This window comes from Onychostoma macrolepis, chromosome 01 (genome assembly GCF_012432095.1).
Source record: "Onychostoma macrolepis isolate SWU-2019 chromosome 01, ASM1243209v1, whole genome shotgun sequence".
Taxonomy (NCBI): Eukaryota; Metazoa; Chordata; class Actinopteri; order Cypriniformes; family Cyprinidae; genus Onychostoma; species Onychostoma macrolepis.
The window spans coordinates 6,684,885-6,710,334 of record NC_081155.1 but is presented as its reverse complement, the minus strand read 5'-3'; the positions used below and the strand labels follow the sequence as shown (position 1 = coordinate 6,710,334).

Sequence of the window (25,450 nt, the reverse complement as noted above, 5' to 3'; positions counted from 1 at the left end):
ATGAGAGAGGACCTGACTTTAGCACCAAGGAAAAATCAAGGGAAGAGCCTAAGAAAGGTTCTCATTGAAGATGAAGATATCGTGAAACAAGATTTCACCGTGTCTTGTGATCGTGTGGGGAGATTTGTGTTTGACAAAGAGTTGCAGATTGTGAAACTCTATGTTTTGGAATCTTGCGATGAATATACGCCCGAATGCTCCTACCTGCTTTTGACCGCCATAGACTGGACATACTTCTACAATCAAATATGGAGAAACTTTATTATGGATGAAAAAATTTGGTACAATTTCCAGTGGGACGGTTCAATGCCTGGCATGAGGTATAAAGCGAGCAAGCCGCCAGACTACATATCCATATCATCCTGTTGGAACAAAACACTTCATGACCAAAATTATCTCATGCTGGTAAATAAACGTCGGGAAGACTCTGAAACAAACTTTTTGTCTCAAAGCAGCGATGAGTCTGACTCTGATGAGTATGATCGAGACTGGCCTCTTCCTGAGGTCAACCCTTTCGAATGCTGCAAAAAGAGTCTATATTTTGAGCAAAGCGACGTACCTGTGTTAAACACCATTTTTTCAAAGATAGACGAGCTGTTTCAGTCAAGTTAAATTTCTTTTAAACCGAATAATCAGTCTGTGTATTCAGTATAATTGTGTATTCGGTATAACCAAAACTGAACTATGATATTGTAATTTTCTTTTTCAGCGTTTACTCACCCATCTATGTGTTCCTTGCTGTATGTTTAATTGTTTAATAATTGGCTATTGGATTAAGTTTTCCCAAGCCACAATACAATACCGTTACTTGAAACAAATTGCCAGCGTCTTAACAAAAACCGTAATAAATGACCGAGTTATCTCATAATCTTTAATCAAAATATCTTTCATCAATCAAAATATTGCGAGGCTTCGCCGGTCAAAGCAAATCCCTAACCAGGCCCCTTGAGGGCAACACCCCCATCTCAACAACCAACCAACCGACATCCGAAATGTAGAAACAAGACCCCAACAATTTATTTCGCTCGAATGTACAGAAGATCCACCACTACTTCCTTGTGACTACAGCTACGCTACATCCCCTGTGAGCAAAGAGAGCGGCTGTCCTCATAAACTCTGCAGTTATCACAGGCTTTCCTAGATCTTGACAGCACTGTCAACGGAGCTACTGCAACATCTTGTTGATCAAAACATTATCTACAGTATATGGACCAACAGAATCAGCTCCAACAATCCAACTGGTCTGAACCTGGCGCACTCTGCAATTTTTCAATTAATAAGGCTTCGACGGATCTGAACCATAAACCTGAAATTGAAACTGAAAGCAAAATTCCACAGTGCCGTCGTGGATTAAAACAGTCGGTCCAGATTCTAGGAAACGGCGACAACATTCTATATCGATTAAGGGACAAAGTTTATCTCCTGGAGAGAATTGAATTCTGAAAAGGATGTCTGACGTTGCGCAAAAGCCGATGGAGTGCGACCGGAGTTCTGGCGCCACTGCGGATGATCAGCTGAGGTGCGGCTGCCCCGCGGGGAAAACGTGTCACGTGATTGGCTTCATAGACACTATGTTCAAACCGCATTACCGAGGACAGATGATCAAACTGATGCAAACGGTCATCGAGGATGCTTGCGATCCGAATCATGATTGTACGGGGGATACCAAGCGTGTAAAAAATCTCAAGAACGAAATGAACTTTGTCAGAAGCTTGAAAAATAACCCATGGCCTGATTTGACTGGCATGTTTATTTACAGCAAACATCCACCCTCTTTAATCATGAAAGAAATTCTGGATATGATGACTGAACGTAGGGATCAGATGGACATTAATGAGGTTCTCTGTCTGTGTACATGTGTAACAGATTTATGCAAGTCGCTGGCTGCAAAAAAATTTGAATCCATGATGAGTGAAATTGTTGAATCGCTGGCCAATTTCATATTACACAAAAACATATTGGCCATCAGAGATTTTCTTTGCTGGCTAGACCACTGTGTGTAACGGTGATTTGATCATTTTCTTCACTACTTCAATGCATGAATGTATATTCATCAATATATTGTTAAAAATAAAAGTTTGAATCACTCCTTATCTTTTACAAGTCTTTTTTTTTTATTTCAATCAACTGAATAAAAAGAAAACGAGTAGCTGAATAGAATGTACGAATGTAGATGGAAATAATTATAAAGAAATTATCTTGTATCTTATCGAATATGATGAACACGAACAAATCATAGAAAGAAAAAAACACAACAATTTTCATACAGCTAAGTCTCAAGCAAATTTTTTTTGGTCTGGTTTCAGAGTCGGCCTACTACATTGAAAAACTTTCTGATTTATACAGTACGTGTCTTCATGTAATGAGGTGTTAAACCTGTGAAACTGTAACAAACAATATTGAACATAAGCTAGAATCCAAAACTGCGAGCTTGTTTTACGTTCTGTAGATTATCTCAGTATGAAATCTCAGTTCACTTGCATTTTCAGGCTAACAGCTGAAATACAGACTTATGCTAAACCTATTTTTCAGTCCTTTAGGTTTGGTGAAATATATGTTATAAAATTCAACAACAGGCATGACAACTTTGTAAACACTTAACAACTAATATTTAAGCTAAATACATGATATTTAGAAGGAAAAAATATATATATATACTACAATATTTCAAGGGCCTGTGCTGTTGAATACAGTAACTTCATGCCGCATTGTTTTAATAAAAGTGGATCAGTTATAAAGACAATCATGACAACACACAGCTGCTGATGTGCGTGTTTCCCCAGGATCAAACCTTTTGGTCAGATAAATACCTAAAACATGTGTCTGTGTGCTGGTGCAGACCGTCTACAACGGTCAAAAACATGCACCTTTCAATGAATTAACTACATGACATCTGCGATTTATTTATTAAAGTCATGTTTAGAGACGTGTACAAAGAAAATAGTGTTTCCACACTATCTTCAACTTGTAATGTGCAGCTTTGTGTTCTAAATGAAATAGATGTACATGTAACAGAGAAACTGTAAGATCTGTGTGTCCCGTGGCCGCTTTGTAGACAGACCAGAAAAAGCTCTACAGTACATCACAATCTCGGTTTAAACAATCTCTTGTAGAAGGACTATCCTTTTATTTTCTTATAATGTATTTGTTCATATTTTCCTGCAAACACTCGCGACATGATTGACCAGATTCTGAGAATAGTCTTCATCTAAAAACAATGAAAAAGTATAGAGTGATATCAGCTAGTGGGGTAGGCCATCAAAATCAGCATTAAAACTTTAACAAATTTAGAAGAGAGGATTTCAGTATTAGGTATTTGTTATACTGATACATATTTCTGTTGCGCAAACATATTTCCTGTATAAACGACTGTCTATAACCTTTTCAAAGGGAATGTAGTAGAATGTCATGGTTCTTAATTGTGGTCACATTACCTAGGCTTTAATCTCAAGCAGAAATGTTGAAACGAGTACGACAAATAAAATGTGCACATCTGAACAAGAGCTCTAGATGTAGTGGTGCAAGAAAAAATAATTTAAAACAACATTTACAAAAATATACCCAGATGATCATGATCAATATACCTTTTCAAGACTGTGTACGACCTCAAACTTTACTGAATGTGTAGCTTTGAGCACATTTGAGTAAGATATGTAAATTCAGTTGTAATCCCAGTCAACAATTTGATCTCACAGTGATGTCACCATGAGCTCACAGGATACTCGTGATGAGGTCACAATGTGAGGTAACAGTGAGCTAAAAGTGTAACCTCACAGCGCCCTCACTGTGTGCTCATACTAATGTGAGGTCAAAGTGCACTCACTGCACAGAGACTAGGTACCCAGCATGCATTGCAGCATGAAGCTTTTGATTGTCACCATTGTTGAGATTCATACGCTGTCATTTAAACACAAAGAGAAACATCAAGAATCAAAGCAGTTAATAATGTTTGTGTCTTATGCTTTTATAATTCTCCATAAATGATTGTGAAAGTGACGTGACTCAGAATTTGTGCTCTGCAATTAACCCATCCAAAGTGCACACACCCAGAGCAGCAGGCAGCCATTTATGTTGCAGTTCCTGGGGTGCAGTTGGGGGTTCTGTACCTTGCTCAAGGGCACCTCAGTCATGGTATTGAGGGTGGAGAGAGCGCTGGACATTCTCTCTCCCCACCTACAATCCTTGCCTGCCCAAGACTCAAACCCGCAACCTTTGGATTATGAGCCTGACTCTCTAACCATTAGGCCACAACTTCCCAAGACTGCATATGGAATCTAGGTGATGACTGTGTTGTTATCATCAATAACAAACCAATATCACCTGGTTGCAGTCTATTTTTGGGTTTCCTTGCCATAACAAATGTGCTTCACAAACACAGTTACAGCAGCCCCAAAAAATATAATGTTATAAAGTCAAGGGTCAAGAGCCCAACTAAAGTAAACACTAATCACTTTGATGGTAACGTCAAACAAAACAATAAAACATCATGAGTGAATAATGAGTGAAGCTGTGGATTTGTTTATTTAAGTTGATTTCATCGAAGGCTGTGTCTGGAAGTCAGTTGTATGTTTGGAGAAGGTTCTTATAACAGAAAGCTGTTAGCTGGGCGTGCACTCATGAGCTCATCATGTGAGAGCACTGTGATATCTCTGTGATAGTGTTGAGAAACAGGAAGCAGAATGTCCCCCAGCGACTGATATTTGAGCTGCCTCCTCTCAACCTGCTCAACATTTTGAATTCACAATGAGTTCACATATTACTCACACTGAGAGTATCACCGTATGAGAATGGTGTGATGTCACTGTGATCATCACGTGATCTCACGTGTTGACTGGGATAGCTGTAAGTGTAAAACAGCACGCCTTAATTTTTGTGTCGATACTTAATGGGGTATCACATCAAATAGATGCATAATCGTCCTAAAAAGAAATACAGACTTAGTCAAACACTCTCAAGAAATTTTCTTAATTTTCATTTATTTCTATAAACGCTGAATGCTGATGGCTCTCAGAGAGAGAAGGCCTCACCTACAGTACAGTCATATTAGTGACACATACAGTCCAACAAACAAAATGTGAGCCGCGTCGTCCATAATCCTGACCGTCTGACTTAGTAAAATGCCAGTCACAATAGATCAAGAGGAGGATTTCTGTATTCTGTATGCATTCTAGCAATTTTTCTTAAATGTATACATTTTTGCATTTTGTAATTCAATGAGTTTTAGTCAATTTGCTTTGCGTAAAGATAATTCCTATGTAAAGATTATGTTTGAATTCTTTCTATGACCTTTACAAAAACGTGGAACATCATAGTTCTCAAAATATGTTTGCATTACATCAAATAAATATGACAGAAGTGGAGAAACAAAGATGTTTAGCACATGCACACATTGTAGATGCTTACGTACACCTGAGATGTCACTTTATTTGAGTCAAAGAAGATGGCGACAGTGACTGATGACATTCTTTAATGTTTAATGTCGTTGTGTTGAAAAAGATTCTGTGGACAAACACCTCGAGGGAAATAATTTGAAATGGAGGTTTGTCAAAATAATAAAAAGTTCGGTCAAATTTTCAATCATTTTCTTAAATGAATAAGTATGTGCTCGTCATGCTCTCTTTCCCATGCTTGTCTATAAACAAATACAGCCAAACAAACGAAATGTGAATTGTGTCATCTGCTATCTGAGCAAGATGACTAAATTCAGTCATCCTTTCACAATTGTTTATGAAACAGATTTTCCGAATTCTATATGCATTATAAACATTTTCTTGTCTTGCTATACACTCTTTCTTAGAGTTTTGGTCTCTTGAATGTATGAAAGGTTATGGATTAAATTTATCAATACAAGAGTGTGGAAATTTTAACATGCTCAAACTTCAATGAATGTGCAGCTTTCAGTGCAATAGTTTGATTTGTTTCAGTTGTAATAGCTTTAAGGGTAAAACAGCAAGACTTAATTTTCGTGTTGATGTTTTGTGTGTTCGCACTAGGGATGCAGCGATTTACCGGTTTTACGATTAACCGCGCTTTAAAACGTCACGGTTAATTAATCGTAAAGGCTCCGCTATACCGAGTGTTTCTGTTGTATGGAATGGAACTGTTGAAACATGAGCAAAACGAAAACAAAGTTACACTAGCGGTGCACCAGCTTAAAATGCCGTGCTTATCAGAGACACGGAGGCTACTAGATTAACTATGACAGAGGAACCAAACAGCGATCCTTTATTTCCACCAGAGAAATGACTGAATTCGATAGTGTGGGACCATTTTAAATTTGGGTACATCAATATTGCCGTAAAAATCGCTGTTAAAGAGTGAATACATAAGGGATAATGCACAGCTAGCCAACCTGTTCTGGCTGTGCAATAAACGATTTTAATGCACGACGTGAAGGCAAGGACCACCTGACGCGACGTTCGTTAGCGCGAACATTCTGCCGCTTCAGAGATGAAATAGTGCAGTGAGAGAGAGCGCGAGCGCGTGTGTGAAGCGCGCGCAGTCAGCGGAGGCTCGCGAAGCGGAGCCAGGCGCGAGTATAAACGAGGCTTTAGCCTACCTGCATCTGCGTCACTACAAACAATGAAGATTTGAGTTTAGTTATTTAAACAGTCATTTTACCCCCTCTTTGCTGATTAATATAATGTAGCAATCAAGTATCTAAGCTATTTTATTAATGAAAGTCGCTGGGCAGCGTTGACAACACGTTTCTGTCCTCCTAAATGTTTGTGTGGGCAGCTCGATCTCGATCTCACAAACCAAAATAATAGAGATGATTTTCTCAGGCCTTATGTAAAATCAGATGAATAAAGATTATTAAAATGAATAAGTATTGATGACAGTTGATTACAATAGTTAACTTAATAGTTTAGTTTATTCCCCTCATTAGTAACAGTGTCCTCTGTGGGATAAATAAAGTTAATATTAGTCATATATTAATAATACTTCATTAATATTGTGATTTATCATCCCTGTTATAGTATTATTCATAAGTCAATTTATTTTTCACCATCTTTCCAAGTTCTGTACCACAGATCCAAAAGAAATTTAGAAAGAATGAAATGAAAACATCAAATACATTTGTTATTTTCAAAAGGGAAATACTGACATGGATATTTACAGAGCAGAGGTCACCTTTTTAAATTCCAATAGGAGAGATGGACTTTTTTTTTTCTTTAGTATTATTATTTTGTGCTGTAGTATTGGTTACTGTGTTATTTCTGTTTCAAAAGGCAGCAATAAATAACACTTTAATATCTAAAGAGTGTTTATGTGATTTTATGTTGTGAAATGAATAAATGCATAATAATCGTAATAATCGTGAAACCGTGATTATTCCTCAGACTATAATCGTACCAACAAAATCTATAATCGTTGCATCCCTAGTTCGCACATCATGGACAGACACAAAGTTGCACTAAAAGAAATTTCTCAAAAAGAAAAGACTGTTACTTAATTTCTTAATTTTCATTTATTCCTGTTATGATGACAGCTCACAAAGAGGTGTCTTCACCTAAAAACATACACAGTCCAACAAACAAATTGTGAACGGCCATCTGAAATCTTGATAATATGACTAAATCTAGTAATGTAAAACAAAGAAAAGAAAAAAAAAAAGTAATTTACAAAACACTGTGATTCTTAGATGAGACGCGTCCCTGACAAAATCTGTTGGCGTGCAAAATACTCATAAATGTTTTACCACAGCTATTTACACACATAGTATGAGAACTGTAGCCTACTTTGTATCGATTGTCATAGTAAATTCATTACCAGTTTATTAGGGTCAAAAGGAAATGATGATAATAGTTGAAACATCCTTATATTTTATATATCTTTCATTTTGAAAATCACAGATGCTAGTGCTTTAATCTTTTAGTAAACCATTTAGTGTTTAGTAAACCAAGTTTTGTGTTCTAGGTGAGAAATTTACACCAATAAAGTTTTCATGAACATTAGAAAACAACATGTATTCCCTGTGGCTGTTAAACATAATTTGAAATAATAAATAATTTGAAAACATAAGTCTGTCGAATGAGAAAGGTTCAGTCATACATTAAAAAAAAAAAAAAAAAATAGAAAAAAAAAAAAACTTTTCTGAAGTAAAAAAATTGTGTGTTTTTCACAAACACATCCAAAGAGTTTTCTACTCGTGTGAGAAAAGCACTTGGGTGCATTATCATCAGGCTATTTTAAAGAAATTAAAGAATAAAACTAAAGTTTAATTTAAAGACAATAGACAGCATGACTTGTTTTAGTAGCACACAATGTGTTTAAAACTTTTTAAATATGTTTAAAACCGTAGGTGTAATTGTTTTACTGAGAAGTTTTAAGTGAAATGTATATTTGTTCTTTTACAGTACACATACTATCTACGGGCTACATCAAAATGAAATCATTTCTTAAATAACAACAAAAAAAAGTAAACAACATATACGATTTTGCTCGTACTTAAAATTTAGTATACTCAGATTTTGTGTGTGTGGTTCAGGTATACCCTACGTTATGGGGGACAAAGATGGCAATATCCAAAATCCATGTCCTTTTTGTCCCCATGAGGAAACAAAGCTTATAAATCATACAGAACAAAGTTTTTTGAAAATCTTAAAACACACAAAGTTTTCTGTAAGGGTTAGGTTTATGTGTAAGGTTGGTGTACAGTTTGCACAGTATAAAACCATTACGTGTGTGTGTGTGTGTGTGTGAGAGAGAGAGTCCAAATAATCAGCCAAAGTGTTGATTATTTGTCTAAAACAGGGCTTATTTAAATTTTTTATTTGTTTGTCTTGTCATATCATGCTATGTACTTTTCATTTAAACAATGTCATTTAGCACAATGGTCAACCATTGTTGTTCTATTGGGCTTTATAAATAAAATGAACTGAACTGAACTCAAGCATGATTCTGTGCACATCTATATGAGTGAATGCTGTAAAGTCATTAACACAAGCACAAAGAGGATACTGTCGTCCGCTGTCAGTTAGACCCCACAATCACCTTCACTGTCAGAAGTAAATGGATAGTTGGTGGTTTGAATAATTTTTAACTTAAGACTGCTTCTCATAAGTTTATCTATTCAACCTACAGATTAGGTTGTTCTGATCCTACAGAGGTGTTAGCATACACACGTTGAGATGATAAAGAAAAACTTGCCCCGACATAGCACCTTTTTCAGACGCATATAGAAATTTTCATCAATTGGTGAATTCTTTAATTCTATGTTTCAGTTTTCATACAATCAAAACAGTGATGTCTTAGCTATCAACATTTAGATCAAGCAGAACTGAACCGTTTAGGGGTTTGACATTAGACACATGTTTGGATGCCTTCCATCCCCCCAAAAACAAAGAACTACCCTCAGACACGACACCTTTCTTTTACCCCCAACCTGGAAAGGTAGATGTCCTGACAATCTTCCTTATTCAGAAGCCGATGTAGACAAGCCGGTAGGAACAAATTGGGGTCTAGGCAATAACATATGCCATACAAATCAAACATACATTGGTCCTCTTAAGGAGCCACTACATCACCCATTACTCAGCCACTTTTTCCACAACCAGGAAGACCCCCCTGACTAGGCATTAACATATAACATACAGATCAAACAAACATAAGGTGGCAATACACATTCTTTGCTCAGCCATTTTTTCCAGAACCAAGAAGACCCCCAACACCTCCAGACTGACCGTTAGCTACAGGCCAGGAAGGAACGCCATAAAAACCCTATGGCACCAGGTGAGTGATAAAAACATCGTAAATCCACTCATAAATCCAACAAATGTCATCTGTTTAGATCTTTTGATTTACAAACCCCTACTGTCATGTCAGTCAGGGCTGACAGGACCCCGGTGACGTGACAGTCAGGGTGACAGAGGGGTCATATACCCATAAATCAGGTCAGAAATCGACCCATGTATACATTTGACATGACAACCTGTCAATCAACGCTGACAGGGAGCCCATAAATCCGGTCATAAATCTGGTCATAAATCATGGTCATAAATCATTATTGATGGACAGTATAGGATATAACTACTAAGAGATTTTGCACACTACATGTTTTATGCACAAGCTGCTACTAATTTATTCAGTGTGATTTTATTTAGGGGCTTATAGTGAGAAGGAGCATGTGAATTACATCCACCCATGCATCTGTGCATTAAAGGACTCATCAGTGATAATGAACTGCACTTTTACATACCCTACTGGATATCAGATCATGAAAGTGTTCTGGACCAAAACAACTGTTAAAAATGCTGATAATGAGTTTCCAGATCTGTCTGAGGACCCTGAATACAGTCAGAGGCTTCAGTATCTGGGAGATAAACAGCAGAACTGCACCATCAGACTGAGTCATGTGACACAGAAAGATGAACACAAGTACTATTTCAGATTCACAACTGATAACCCTACTGTGAAATGGCTTGGTAAATCAGGAGTAACTCTTGCTGTCACAGGTGACTTTGATGAGGTTGCACTCTTCTTCTGTGCATTATGTTGAATAATATTCAGTGTATGACAGCAGCACTAGATATAATGTGTGTGTTGTGTTCAGATCTTCAGGTGGAGTCTCCTGAGAGAGTGACAGAGGGAGATTCAGTCCGTCTGACATGTAAAAGCAGCTGCGCTCTGACTGAAGGAGCAACATTCATCTGGTACAGAAACTCACAGCCATTAACTGAGAGAAGAGACAGAAACAATCAACTCCTGCTGCAGTCAGTCAGAAGAGAGGATGCAGGCAGATATAGCTGTGCTCTACATGGACACACTTACATCTCTCCTGCTGTTCAGCTCAGTGTCACGTGTGAGTACAGATTCATTAGTTCTATTTAATAACTTGAGTTTATGTTTGGAGCTACACTTTTCATTTTTATCCTCTATAGATGCACCAAAGAGTGTCTCAGTGTCCATCAGTCCATCTGGTGAAATAGTGGAGGGAGATTCAGTGACTCTGAGCTGCAGCAGTGATTCAAACCCACCTGCAGAAATCAGCTGGTTTAAAGGAGGAACGTTTGTAGGATCTGGAAGAATCTACAGCATCTCAAACATCAGCTCTGATCACAGTGGAGAATACAAGTGCAAGTCCAGAAATATACATGGAGAGAAATACTCTGATGCTGTGACTTTAAACATAATGTGTGAGTTTATCATAAAACAAAAGATGCCAATTTTATATTTTCTGTTTTCATAATTTAAGGTCACATAAAAAATTTAAAAATGTGTTAGAGGTCTTAAATAATTAGGTAACACTTTATTTTGAAAGTCCACTTTAGACATTCTACTAACAGTAAGTAACTTTGCTACTACATGTCAACTAGCAGTCATTAGAGTATTAGTAGACTGTCTGCTTAATATCTTCTAACACTTTATTTAGATGTGTCCACAACATACAACATACTGAGTATGAGAAACTTTGCAAGTATATGTCAACGTATCCCAGTCAACAATTTGATCTCACAGTGATCTCACCATGAGCTCACAGGATACTCGTGATGAGGTCACAATGTGAGGTAACAGTGAGCTAAAAGTGTAACCTCACAGCGCCCTCACTGTGTGCTCATACTAATGTGAGGTCAAAGTTCACTCACTGCACAGAGACTAGGTACCCAGCATGCATTGCAGCATGAAGCTTTTATATGAAATGATAAAAATATGTAAATTTTCTACCCTTATGTCTTCAATTTTGTGATTATTCTAAATGCATTTTAACACTGAATCACGCAGTGAAAGAACGCACTCTAAATGCGCGCACACTAGTCTAATTTAGACTTTACGGCACTCTGTAGGAGTGTTTTGTTTGGTTTTTGGCAAAATACTGATAATGTCAAATCGCACATAGTTAAAACAATAATTACGATATTATCGCAGACGATATATATCGCACACCCTGCTGCACAACTGTCTTTTTGGCTAATTTGTGCAAAACCTTTTGCTAAACTGTCAAAGCTTCATTTTAACCACCAATGCAATACGGCATCCGAATTAAGGCAGTTCTGAAGGCAAAAGGGAACTAGCTAGCCCAGTCAACAATTTGATATCACAGTGATCTCACCATGAGCTCACAGGATACTCGTGATGAGGTCACAATATGAGGTAACAGTGAGCTAAAAGTGTAACCTCACAGCGCCCTCACTGTGTGCTCATACTAATGTGAGGTCAAAGTTCACTCACTGCACAGAGACTAGGTACCCAGCATGCATTGCAGCATGAAGCTTTTGATTGTCACCATTGTTGAGATTCATACACTGATTCTTGATGTCTCTCTTTGTGTTTAAATGACACAGTAGTTCAAAATGTTTGTGTCTTATCATGCTTTTAAAATTCTTCATAAACGGTAATGACACTGCAGGGTTCTATACTGCATAATCACAGATCTATTATTATTGAAACCTTTAGATTAATAATTCCTCACAAAGACTGCATACTGAATCCAGGTGACGGTTGCACTGTTATCATCAGTAACAAACCAATACCACCTTGTTGCAGTCTCTTTTTGGTTTTCCTTGCCATAACAACAGTTACAGCAGCCAAAAAAATATAATGTTATAAAGTCAAGGGCCAAGAGCCCAACTAAATCAAACACTACTCACCACAATGGTAACATCAAACAAAACAATAAAACATCATCATCTAAATCTGTTAATTCTCAATAAGCGCTTTTGTAGATGTCTGAGAGAAATAAGAACCCCGCTCATCTTTTTGAGTTCACAATGAGCTCATATATTACTCACACTGTGAGTATCACCGTATGAGAATGGTGTGATGTCACTGTGATCATCGCATGATCTCACGTGTTGACTGGGAGGTGTACCTAATAAAGTGGCCAGTGAGTGTATAAACAAAATTGTTGACCAAATCCTGCAGCCCTACAAGTACAGCATACCTGTTTTTTGTTTTGTTTTGTTTTTTGATTAATAATTTTTGGGCTTTTTTCCCAAATATAGAAAATATTTGTCTGAAAACCATAAGGTTCGGATTTTTTGTGCCCTGTAAAGAACATTAATGTAAAAACATTCAATGTCTGTAGCACCAGTGCTACATGCAAAAAAGTTAACATACAGCCCTGATATGATATTTATTGTTTTAACTGGAGGAAAAAGAGGAAAATAACAGATAATAAAATTGGTGTCTTATCTCCATCCTGCCACTAGAGGTCACTCGATGACCAACAAACAGGCTACACTCAAAAAAATGATTTGGTCTAAATTGTTCCAGTGTTCATGTGTTTCCACACTACAGAGTGTTCAAGTAGAATTGAAGCAGTGCTGGAGTTAAGGAGATAATTATGTGATGATTGATCATTAATGATGAACACCTGCTGTTATCAAGAAGAATCACCGAAGGAAAGAGAAACACAAGAACTACAACTGACTTGAGCCACAGCTGAAGATGAAATCAACTGAAAAAAAAGAAGACATTAAATCTCTCAAGATCTGATTAAACGAGTAGCATCTGCCTGCAAAACCGGAGGCTGCATTTTCAGGACCGCATTTCTAGGACCGCATTTCTAGGACCCTAGGTTGTTAGTGACAGCGCCACCTACCGAATTAGAGGACCAGCGAGCGAAGATGGATGACAGTCAGAGTGTGAGTATCAAATGTGAATACATTTTTATTTGTTTAACATTAAAAACAATTGTGATGCATTTCATTGGAAAGTTAACATAGCCGAAGATATCGTGATTTGCTAAATAGTCTTGAATTCATAGCCGTCATATATTAGCCTCTAATGCTGTAAAATGAATTGTTAGCACATTAATTTAACGAAACTGTTGCATGATAAGCCTGTGTTGACTTATTGACAGCACAATAAACTGTAGCACGTTCGTTGTGAAAGCTTGTTAATTACTCATTGTTTTTCCATTTTAATTAAGTTAAAATAATCTTAATGTTTTAACTGTCACATGCTCACAGTCAGCCTGTTTAACGTTACCCCACAATACATGTTATGAGTACGTCTCTTCATTTTGACATGGTTTTATAATGTTGTTTGAGACATATGACATTTTAATAGTCAGACATAACAGAGAGGCCATCATAATAATTGACTGTTAAAATACCACGTGTTAGATTGTCATTTACTGTGTACTGTACTCTATATGAAGTGCTTTCAAGGACACAGATCAAGGCAGGCAATAGTATGACAAAAGATTAATAAATAAATTTGTTGTTTGTTCAAGAACACAAATAAAAGTCGGGACAATGGTGGGCAGTTCTTCTTTCTTTAATTCTATACTGTGCAATAACTGAATCACGAACTCCATTAACACAGGTGTCTCTCTTTCTTTCTTTGATAATTAACTGGACAACCAAAATCTAACCCAGAGTGGCCAACAAACCCAGAATGGCCAACAGTGCTTATTCCTGAGTTTAGTCTGGGTGTATTCAACACAATACACTACAAAATTGGTCAAGTATTGGAATTGTTTTTACACAATGTGTAAACCCTTTTTAAGCGTTAACAGTATTTCTGATTATGTTCTCCATTTACTGTTTCAGTGAAGTGGAAGAATTGAATAGGGTGCTAGAGAAACAACTGAGAAAAGAGGTGAGAGCATCCAGGTGGTGGGTAGTGCTGCTGCATACATCACAATGTGTGCTTTAAATATTTAAAGTCATGTCAATAATATGTTATTTCTATTCAGATTTCTTGCATCTCTCTCTATTATTTTTTTTCTCAGTTCAGATGGGCTTTATTGACATGAATGTTTCAAGAACCTTTGTTCCCACAACATCAAAATATTTTTTTTTCCAAATCTTTGAACAGTATGCAGTAATACTTATGAACATTAATTAATTATTTTTGTATCGTATATGTGTGTGCGCTCTGTGGTAACTAAGATCTTTTAAATATGAAATTTAAAATTAGAGAGTAGAACATGTTCAACTAAATGTTCCTCATTTCATTCACTTTTCTCTCTTTCTCTCTCTTAGGAGTCAGTGAAGACGTCGTCCATGAAGTTCTTTCTATGTGGTTCACGTCATGAACAAATTTGTTTTTGTGTGTGTTCAAGTTCAACTGTTGTAATATATTATTTTATAAAATATACACAATCTTAAATCTACCCCCAGAGTCATCCTTGACTATACCATGATTCCTTGTTTATTTTATTTGAGTTATAATATTATGCTACTTAGACCCAATGATTACTCAACATTCCTAGGAACCAGGTTTAATTGCAATAAAGAAAGTAGTATTTGGGTGTAATAAAACTTTTAAAAAACTCTAAAATTCTAATGTAGTTAAAACTGGGTGGAAATACTGCCTTAGTTGCACTTTTTTCGGTCCTCCAAAACTAGGGTCCTGGAAATGCGTTCCTGGGACGGCGGTTCTCCGGCTCGGTAGGTGGCGCTGTCACAAAAAACTAGGGTCCTAGAAGTGCGGTCCTACAACTGCGGTCCTGAAAGTGCAGCCTCCGGTATTGCAGACTGATAATATTGGATTAAACAGCATCAGACTGACCAGATTGACTTTATTTCTGTCAGACTTCTAGAGAAGCTCTTATTGAGAATTAACAGAGGTTTAGATGCTTTATTGTTTTGTTTGAAATCACCATCAAAGAGACCAGTGTTTCCTCTTGACCCTTGACATGTTGGTGTTAATATTACACTGGTTGCTTTAATTGTGTGTTTATATAGAACATGCTTCGTTTAGCCAGCGAAGCCAAGTGAAAAAGAGTTGTGGGTAGATCTTGTCACTGGTCACTGACCTCATTTCGAGTCCAATTTCTGATTATATTGACATTATACTATTTTAGATTTTTTCGTAGCTTCATATCTTGCAGTATTGTAAATATCAGATAATTTGAATAATTTACAAATCACCTTGTGCACATAAAGTTTTCATCTGTAGCAATACAAAGACCACAGACATCAAGAATCAGTGTATGAATCTCAACAATGGTGACAGTCAAGAAAATATTCAGATAAAACTCTGAACATCACAAAACAAGCTACTAAAAGTCACAACTATAACAGCATACGTAAAATAAAATAGTAAGAATAAAAGAAAATAATCAGACAATTCAGCTGCGTTGTTTATTCATGCTGCAATGCATGCTGGGATACATGGGAGAGTCTTGTACTATGCTGGTACCCAGTATGCATTGCAACATGAAGCATTTTGTTGACTGTCACCATTTTTGAGATTCATACGCTGATTCTTGATGTCTGTGATCTTTGCATTGTTACAAATGAAAACTTTTTGAGCACAAAGTGATTTGTAATTTATTTAAATTATCTGATTTTACAAGACCATTACATCTGAAGCTATATAAAAAAATCTAAAACAGTACTACATCCATACAATTAGATGTTGGACTTGAAATGAGACCGGTGGATATTTGCCCACAATTATTTTTTTTTTTTAGCTTTGCTGGCTAAACGAAGTGTGTTCTATATAAACACACAATTAACGCAACCAGTGTAATACTAACACCAACATGTCAAGGGTCAAGAGCCCAGAGCACAACAAAAGGAAACACTGGTCTCTTTGATGGTGATTTCAAACAAAACAATTAAGCATCTAAACCTCTGTTAATTCTCAATAAGAGCTTCTCTAGAAGTCTGACAGAAATAAAGTCAATCTGGTCAGTCTGATGCTGTTTAATCAGATCTTGAGAGATTTAATGTCTTCATTTGTTTCAGTTGATTTCATCTTCAGCTGTGGCTCAAGTCAGTTGTAGTTCTTGTGTTTCTCTTTCCTTCGGTGATTCTTCTTGATAACAGCAGGTGTTCATCATTAATGATCAATCATCACATAATTATCTCCTTAACTCCAGCACTGCTTCAATTCTACTTGAACACTCTGTAGTGTGGAAACACATGAACACTGGAACAATTTAGACCAAATCATTTTTTTGAGTGTATGTTTACAAAACTGACAAAATAGGTTTTATGTGTGCTTGTGTACAAATGAGTGTTTCTTTTCTATGTGGTTTCCTCAAAAAAAAAGTACATCCATCTCCTTGTTTCTGTTTCTTGTGTAATCTCTCTCCTATGTGTTGCTGGTTCATTAATATTCAACATGCGATTAGCATACTGGGCAGAAATGCAAATTTAAAAAGTACTAGTATCTATTAAGTTCAGGATATCTCTGGTCTAAAAAGTTACTAGTAACTAAAAAATAAGAACTAGTTCTATTTTTTCTTAACAAGAAGAGTATAATTAAATACTAGTCACTATTGGAATAAGTACTAGTATCTAATAAATAAGAACTAGTATCTAATGAATAAATATAGTAACTTTACAAAAGACACTACCTAAAGAATAAACACTAGTACCTAAAGAATAAGCAATAGTAGCTAATGAATAAGTATTAGTACTTAATGGAAAATATACTAGTATCTAAAAAATAAGTACTAGTAGCATGAAAATAGATACTACTACAGTTTATAGATTAAATGCTAAAACGGCTTGCCATAAATGCAATTATGTAAGTATTTACCATACCTCTACATGCTTGCGAAGGGGTGATTTTATAAGCTGCTAGTTTGGTCTCCCTGAGCAAACACAGCTTACACTGCATAATAGAGCATAAACATGGCCAGGGGTTCACTTCATTTCTTTCGAGTTCAACTTCAGCAGAATACGAAGGGGTTTGGTTTTCAGCTGGGTCTGCACCATTAATGCCTGTCTTGTCCGTCTGCATCTTTCTTCTGATTTTAGTGCCAGTTTGTTCTTCTGCCCATTATTTACAGCAGTAGTTTCTAGGGAGCCTGTTTTTGTTTGTTTTTTTGAAAAAACTTTTTTTTTTGACTCAGTAATTAATGTGTTTTAAAATGTAATGAAGTACAATACTTCAAACTAAATATATTTAAGTAAAAGTAGAATTACAGATTTAAAAAATTACTTTAAAAAGTAGAAGTACACAAAAAAGCTACTGAATAACACGAGTAAATGTAATTCGTTACTTTCCTCTGGTTATTAGACCCTCTAAAGAGCATCTCAGTGTCCTTCATGCAGTCTGCTCAGTTCTGGGAAGGTGAATCAGTGACTCTGATCTGCAGCAGTGATTCAAACCCACCTGCTCTGAACTTCAGCTGGTTTAAGGAGAATCAAAGCTCAGCTGTTGGATCTGGACAGAGTTTCAGTGCACTACAGAGTGGACGCTTCTACTGTGAGGCTCACAATCAACATGGATCTCAGAGATCAGACGCTGTTACTGTCATTGTTAAAGGTAGAGCAGCTCATTTACTCTTTCTAAAGTGAAGCAAATGAATCTGTTCTGGTGTTTTACTCTCTTGTCTCTGTTGTAGGACGTCTGGTGATATTACACATATCCATAGTTTGTGGAGCTTGTGGAGCTGCAGTTTTCATCATCACGATGCTGATCTTGTACGATATGTGTGTGTGGTAATATTTGGTGTATGTAAATGAGTGAGAAGGTTGTGAATTCAGTGAAACTTTTCTTTCCACACGGATAGCTACTCACTCAGGTATTGAACAAGGAAGTCTGAAGCTCACATCATTGCTGGGGTAAACAATCTGGTTACTAAGTGTAACCTTGTTTCCATAAGATAATGGGAACGAGCACTGTGTTTACCATGCTATGGGGAAACTCTGTTTTCTCTGAATACTGAAGCCTGATTTGTTAATGTTCATAGCTGCACAAATGCCATTGCAGCTCGTCAAACAAAAACAAAAAACAAAAATGTGGGGGGTTTGTGGGGAGCGGCTGACTGCCCATATAAGTGGTGCGGAGTGCCATTTCATGAGAATCTTTTGACTGATAAGTGGCAGCGTTGACGTGTAGCAGCTTATAGCATAGCGTGGTGTGTAATGCTAGTTCCTGTTATCTCAGGGAATTGAGGTTACATTAGTAACTGTAACATTTCCTTTCGATATTCGTGGTGCCTTGGTGTCGTGTGCCGATCGATTGAACAAGCCTGTTGTGTTTCACGCTGCCATGCTAGTGAAATATGAGCAGAGGCGGACAATCCAGGGGTCAGAAAGTAAAAGTCCTGCCATATTTTTGTTCCACCCATGAACTCTGCAGCTGATTTCACCAGAGGAGGAACCAAGTCATTCCTTTCAAGTCACAAGCAAGTCTCAAGTCAAATCCCAAGTCCTCAAAGAGTTAAAGTTAATGAGATAATTAAGTGTCTAATTAAATTATGATTGTGCATTAGTGATGAACACCTGCTGTAATTGAGAATTACAGAGGATCAGATATTAATGTTTTAATGGTTAAAATGATGCCACCATCATGGAGATCAGTGTGTGCTTTAGTTGGGCTCTTGGCCTTTGACTCCTGTGTTAGATCTCTCTTTGCAGCATTACATGTGTTGCTGTTAAGTAAAGAGATCAGGGCTGCACAATGAGAAACCATGCTTTTACAGCTGTACTGATTGTTTGTTTTCTTATTCTTTGTGTTGTATGTTTAGGTTTTGAAAAATCAATCTTGTGAAATAGCGTGCAAGGAACTTGTTGTTCTAATAGTTATGATGAATTCATTTGAAATCGACTGTATTTAATGCATATAAACACTTAAACTCTTCTGCTATTTAGATGCACGCAGACATAATGAACCAGTATATGAATCTCAACAATGGTGACAACCAACAAAATTCTTCATGCTGCAATGTATGCTGGGTAAGACCATAGTAAAAACTCCCATCATGCACTGCAGTATGAATTATTATTGTCACCGCCGTTGAGGATCATATGATAAGTGTTCATGTCTAAAAGCCTGAGCTGATGCTGTTCTTCCTCCTAATATGTAATCACTACAGTAGCATTTGTTTGGTAGGACTTTTTTTTCCTGAAATTCAGTAATAGCTGAATATCACTCAATAAAACAAAGCGAGACACCTTCATGATGCTCATTTAAATGATTTAAAAGCAGAAAGTGTAAACTAAACTGCTACATCATCGTTCTTGATTCAGCAATGCACAAATGTTTGTTGTGAAACAATATTGCACTTGCTTAAAAGCAAATTACTTTGATTTACTAAAAGGGTCAAGAGCCCAACTAAAGCAAACACTGCTCTCCATGATGGTGGCATCATTTTAACCAATAAAACATCAACATCTGATCCTCTGTGATTCTCAATAATAGCAGGTGTTCTTCATTAATGCACAATCATAATTTAATTAGACACTTAATTATCTCATTAACTTTAACTCTTTGAGGACTTGGGATTTGACTTGAGACTTGCTTGTGACTTGAAAGGAATGACTTGGTTCCTCCTCTGGTGAAATCAGCTGCAGAGTTCATGGGTGGAACAAAAATATGGCAGGACTTTTACTTTCTGACCCCTGGATTGTCCGCCTCTGAATATGAGACATATTCAGTGACGTAAGACCTAGCTCTGTCTTGGCTCTCTAGCCCGTGGAAAAGCAGAATGGTTCTTAAAGGTTTCGCCAGTCGAACCAACTTTGAACCAGCAATAACACTGGCTCTAAATGCGTTCACATGCGTTTTACTACTGTATAGTATAGTAATATAGTAATAATTTAGTACTTTCTCCTGTTTTTTTGTTGGTTTCCTCTTTTCTGATCATTTGGAATGAGGACAAAAAGACAAAAAACAAACAAACATGCAAATAAGCTCAAACATCAATTCAATATCTACTATTTCCTGAATATTATGAAAATCAATATGGTGATTTCATAATATGCAAATCAGATGAGTATATTTACACCCCACATAAACTTTCGGTCATGCCCAACATTTTTCAAATTTACAGTAGATCTCTATCTTAAAGCCCTTTCAAGCCACAAGCTTTTGAAATCTTGATGTCAAAATCCAGCATTTTAAAAAAAAAAAACCCTGGCGCTTAAAAGGTTAAATAGGCAGTCAGCCCCACCCATTTTGGCAGGCTGAAATGCCATTTATTTGTGCAGCTACACGAACATTGACAAATCAGGCTCCAGTACTCTGATAAAACAGTTTCCCCATAGCATGGTAAATGCCTATGGAGGACCAAGAGTGCCACTTAAAAATAAAATGAATAATCAATTTATTGATTTAATAATTCAAACATAAAAATGTATATAAATAAATCACTTTTAAATGGACAAATTAATTGACATATTTAACCCCTTAACTGTCACCCACAGTTTTGAACAGAGACATTATAGTGCACTATCCAAACTTAATTTTTTATAATTCATGAATGAAAATATTTTGTAACATGATTTTAATGTACCATTTACATGGTAATGCAATGTCTGATTTTAAAATGGGTTTCAAAGGATGAATTTTGAAATTTTAAGTTTTCTACTAATAAATAATTTCTTATGATTTCTAATTTGTGATAGAGAAAAAGGCAACTAAGAAGACTTTCTGTGACAAAGGTCAGAATTCATGTCATGATGTAGATTTTTTCAGGTGCACTCTTGTCATAAACAGAGGTGTCAAAATCCAGGGTCAGAAAGTAAAAGTCCTGCCATGTGTTTATTCCACCCATGAACTCAGCAGCTGATTTCACCAGAGGAGGAACCAACTCATTCCTTTCAAGTCACAAGCAAGTTTCGAGTCAAATCCCAAGACCTCAACGAGTTGAGGTAATTAAGAGATAATTGAGAGACTAATTAAATGATGATTGTGCATTAGTGATGAACACCTGCTGTTACTGTGAATCACAGAGGATCAGATGTTGATGTTTTATTGGTTAAAATGATACCACCATCATGTAGATCAGTGTTTGCTTTAGTTGGGCTCTTGACCCTTGACTCCTGTGTTAGATCTCTCTGTAGCAATGCATGTGCTGTTGTAAAGCGGAGAGATCAGTGCTGTGCAGTGAGCAACTGTTAGTTGTTTTCATATGATGAGGTAATCATCAGGTGCTTACCTGTTTGCATCCAATATACTGTGTGTATGTATATATATATACACATACAACATTTTCATTTTTTAATTTATGTTCTGCTTTTGAATAAACAACTCTGTGAAACCACAGTACGCAATGAATTTACTGCTGTAGTAGTTATAGAGAAAGAATTTTAAATCTAATGCATTTAAATATTTAAACTCCAGTCCTACTCAGACACACACAGACATCAAGAACCAGCGTATGAATCTCAACAATGGTGACAATCAACAAAATGCTTCATGCTGCAATGCATGCTGGGTAACACCACAGTATGAATAATTATTGTCACCACTGTTGAGGATCGTATGATAAGTGTTCATGTCTAAAAGCCTGAGCAATATAATTCTTAATTTTTCCAATATTTAATATTACGATGGCATTTGTTTAATAGTAAATTCCTGCAGTTCTGTAACAGCTGAACGTCAGTAAATAAACCAAAGAGAGACACCTTCATGATGTTCATTCAAGTGACATAAAAGCCAAAAGTGTAAGCTCATCTGCTTCCTCAAGCTTTTAATTCAGCAATGTGCAAATGTTTGTTGTGAAGCAATATTGCAATTGCTTAAAAGCAATCCATTCTCAGTTACTAAAAGGGTCAAGAGCCCAACTAAAGCAAACACTGATCTCCATGATGGTGGCATCATTTTAACCAATAAAACATCAACATCTGATCCTCTGTAATTCTCAATAACAGCAGGTGTTCATCACTAATGCACAATCAACATTTAATTAGTCTCTCAATTATCTCTTAATTACCTCAACTCGTTGAGGTCTTGGGATTTGACTCGAAACTTGCTTGTGACTTGAAAGGAATGAGTTGGTTCCTCCTCTGGTGAAATCAGCTGCTGAGTTCATGGGTGGAATAAACACATGGCAGGACTTTTACTTTCTGACCCTGGATTTGACACCTCTGGTCATAAATTAATCTATTACTTTTCCTACATAATTTTTAACAGAAAAAGTGGTAAAATACCTATTTAGGAGTCTTAGACCTTTCCAACGATATATAGTTTGTCATGATTAGATTAGGATTTAATTGTAAAATAGTGAAGTAAATGTAGGCGTCCCACAGGGTGGACGGTGACAGTTAAGAGGTTAAGAGACTTGCCTTTTAGACACCATATTGCCTGTTTTTGCTCTATTTCGACAACAAAAATAATTCCTAACACAGCCACAGCACAGTTTTGTATGGAAGCCCGTTTCCGCCACTGAATAAAAAATAAAAAGGTTATTGCGACTTTTTATCTCAGAATTCTGACTTTTTATCTCGCAATTCTGACTTTTTCTCAGAATTCTGAGATATAAACTCAATTCTGAGATATAAACTGCAATTCTGAGATATAAACTCAATTCTGAGATATAAACTCGCAATTCTGACTTTTTATCTCGCAATTCTGAGATATAAACTCATAATTCTGAGATATAAACTCACAATTCTGACTTTTTTCTCAGAATTCTGAGATATAAACTCAATTCTGAGATATAAACTCGCAATTCTGACTTTTTTCTCAGAATTCTGAGATATAAACTCAATTCTGAGATATAAACTGCAATTCTGAGATATAAACTGCAATTCTGACTTTTTCTCAGAATTCTGAGATATAAACTCAATTCTGAGATATAAACTGCAATTCTGACTTTTTTCTCAGAATTCTGAGATATAAACTCAATTCTGAGATATAAAGTCGCAATTCTGACTTTTTTTTCTCAGAATTCTGAGATATAAACTGCAATTCTGAGATATAAACTGCAATTCTGAGATATAAACTGCAATTCTGAGATATAAACTGCAATTCTGACTTTTTTTCTCAGAATTCTGAGATATAAACTCGCAATTCTGAGATATAAACTCACAATTCTGACTTTTTTTCTCAGAATTCTGAGATATAAACTCGCAATTCTGAGATATAAACTCGCAATTGCGACTTTTTATCTCGCAATTCTGACTTTTTTTCTCGCAATTCTGACTTTTTATCTCGCAATTCTGACTTTTTTTCTCGCAATTGCGAGTTTATATCTCACAACTCTGACTTTCTCTCACAATAGGAAACTCCGTGTAAGGCTTTGCATCAAAATGAACTAGATAAATGCTGCATCCGAATATGATCGTTGAACAAACATACAAATGACTAATTATTCTCCATTTCCGTGTTCTGCGCTCGCGGTTGGACAGTACCATTACCGCCGGGCAGAGTGCAGAAAAAAGTCAGAATTGCGAGATAAAAAGTCAGAATTGCGAGAAAAAAAGTCAGAATTGCGAGATAAAAAGTCGCAATTGCGAGTTTATATCTCAGAATTGTGAGTTTATATCTCAGAATTCTGAGAAAAAAAGTCAGAATTGTGAGTTTATATCTCAGAATTGCGAGTTTATATCTCAGAATTGCGAGTTTATATCTCAGAATTGCGAGTTTATATCTCAGAATTGCGACTTTATATCTCAGAATTGCGAGTTTATATCTCAGAATTGCGAGTTTATATCTCAGAATTGCGACTTTATATCTCAGAATTCTGAGATAAAAAGTCGCAATTGCGAGTTTATATCTCAGAATTGCGAGTTTATATCTCAGAATTGCGAGTTTATATCTCAGAATTGCGACTTTATATCTCAGAATTGCGACTTTATATCTCAGAATTCTGAGAAAAAGTCAGAATTGCGGTTTATATCTCAGAATTGCGAGTTTATATCTCAGAATTCTGAGAAAAAAAGTCAGAATTGCGAGTTTATATCTCAGAATTGCGAGTTTATATCTCAGAATTGCGAGTTTATATCTCAGAATTGCGACTTTATATCTCAGAATTGCGACTTTATATCTCAGAATTGCGAGTTTATATCTCAGAATTGCGAGTTTATATCTCAGAATTGCGAGTTTATATCTCAGAATTGCGAGTTTATATCTCAGAATTGCGACTTTATATCTCAGAATTGCGGTTTATATCTCAGAATTGCGAGTTTATATCTCAGAATTGCGACTTTATATCTCAAATTCTGAGAAAAAGTCAGAATGCGAGATAAAAAGTCGCAATTGCGAGTTTATATCTCAAATTGCGAGTTTATATCTCAGAATTGCGAGTTTATATCTCAAATTGCGACTTTATATCTCAAATTGCGACTTTATATCTCAAATTCTGAGAAAAAGTCAGAATTGCGGTTTATATCTCAGAATTGCGAGTTTATATCTCAAATTCTGAGAAAAAGTCAGAATTGAGTTTATATCTCAGAATTGCGAGTTTATATCTCAGAATTGCGAGTTTATATCTCAGAATTGCGACTTTATATCTCAGAATTGCGACTTTATATCTCAGAATTCTGAGAAAAAGTCAGAATTGAGTTTATATCTCAGAATTGCAGTTTATATCTCACAATTCTGAGAAAAAGTCAGAATTCTGAGAAAAAGTCAGAATTCTGAGATAAAAAGTCATAATAACCTTTTTATTTTTTATTCAGTGGCGGAAACGGGCTTCCATAGTTTTGCGTCTCTGAGAATGACTCACTTATTAACAGTGACTTGCTGACACCTACTGGCGGTTTTAATTTCACATTAAAGTATCTTTTTTTTTTTTTTATTTCAAACGAGTATTCAACATTTTATGTCTTATTTATCAAAACATTATTTCTGCGTTTGTAACTGCAGG

General features: G+C 36.2%; 1 protein-coding gene and 1 long non-coding RNA gene across 3 annotated transcripts; both read left to right on the top strand.

The window, feature by feature from the left end:
- The first annotated feature begins 1,448 nt into the window (after window positions 1–1,448).
- On the top strand, window positions 1,449–18,408 carry LOC131536849 (B-cell receptor CD22-like). The gene is made up of 6 exons (XM_058770001.1): window positions 1,449–1,653; window positions 10,107–10,457; window positions 10,556–10,804; window positions 10,884–11,138; window positions 17,929–18,177; window positions 18,257–18,408. Exons 1-6 carry the CDS (start codon window positions 1,449–1,451, stop codon window positions 18,355–18,357), a joined length of 1,410 nt encoding a protein of 469 aa, XP_058625984.1. The 3' UTR covers window positions 18,358–18,408.
- On the top strand, window positions 13,165–15,064 carry LOC131544622 (uncharacterized). Of its 2 annotated transcripts, none has more exons than XR_009272175.1 (2): window positions 13,165–14,547; window positions 14,934–15,064. It is a non-coding gene; the product is annotated as an uncharacterized LOC131544622 (long non-coding RNA). The 2 variants fall into 2 exon arrangements; XR_009272177.1 differs by having other exon boundaries at window positions 13,165–14,564.
- Window positions 18,409–25,450: the final 7,042 nt, after the last annotated feature.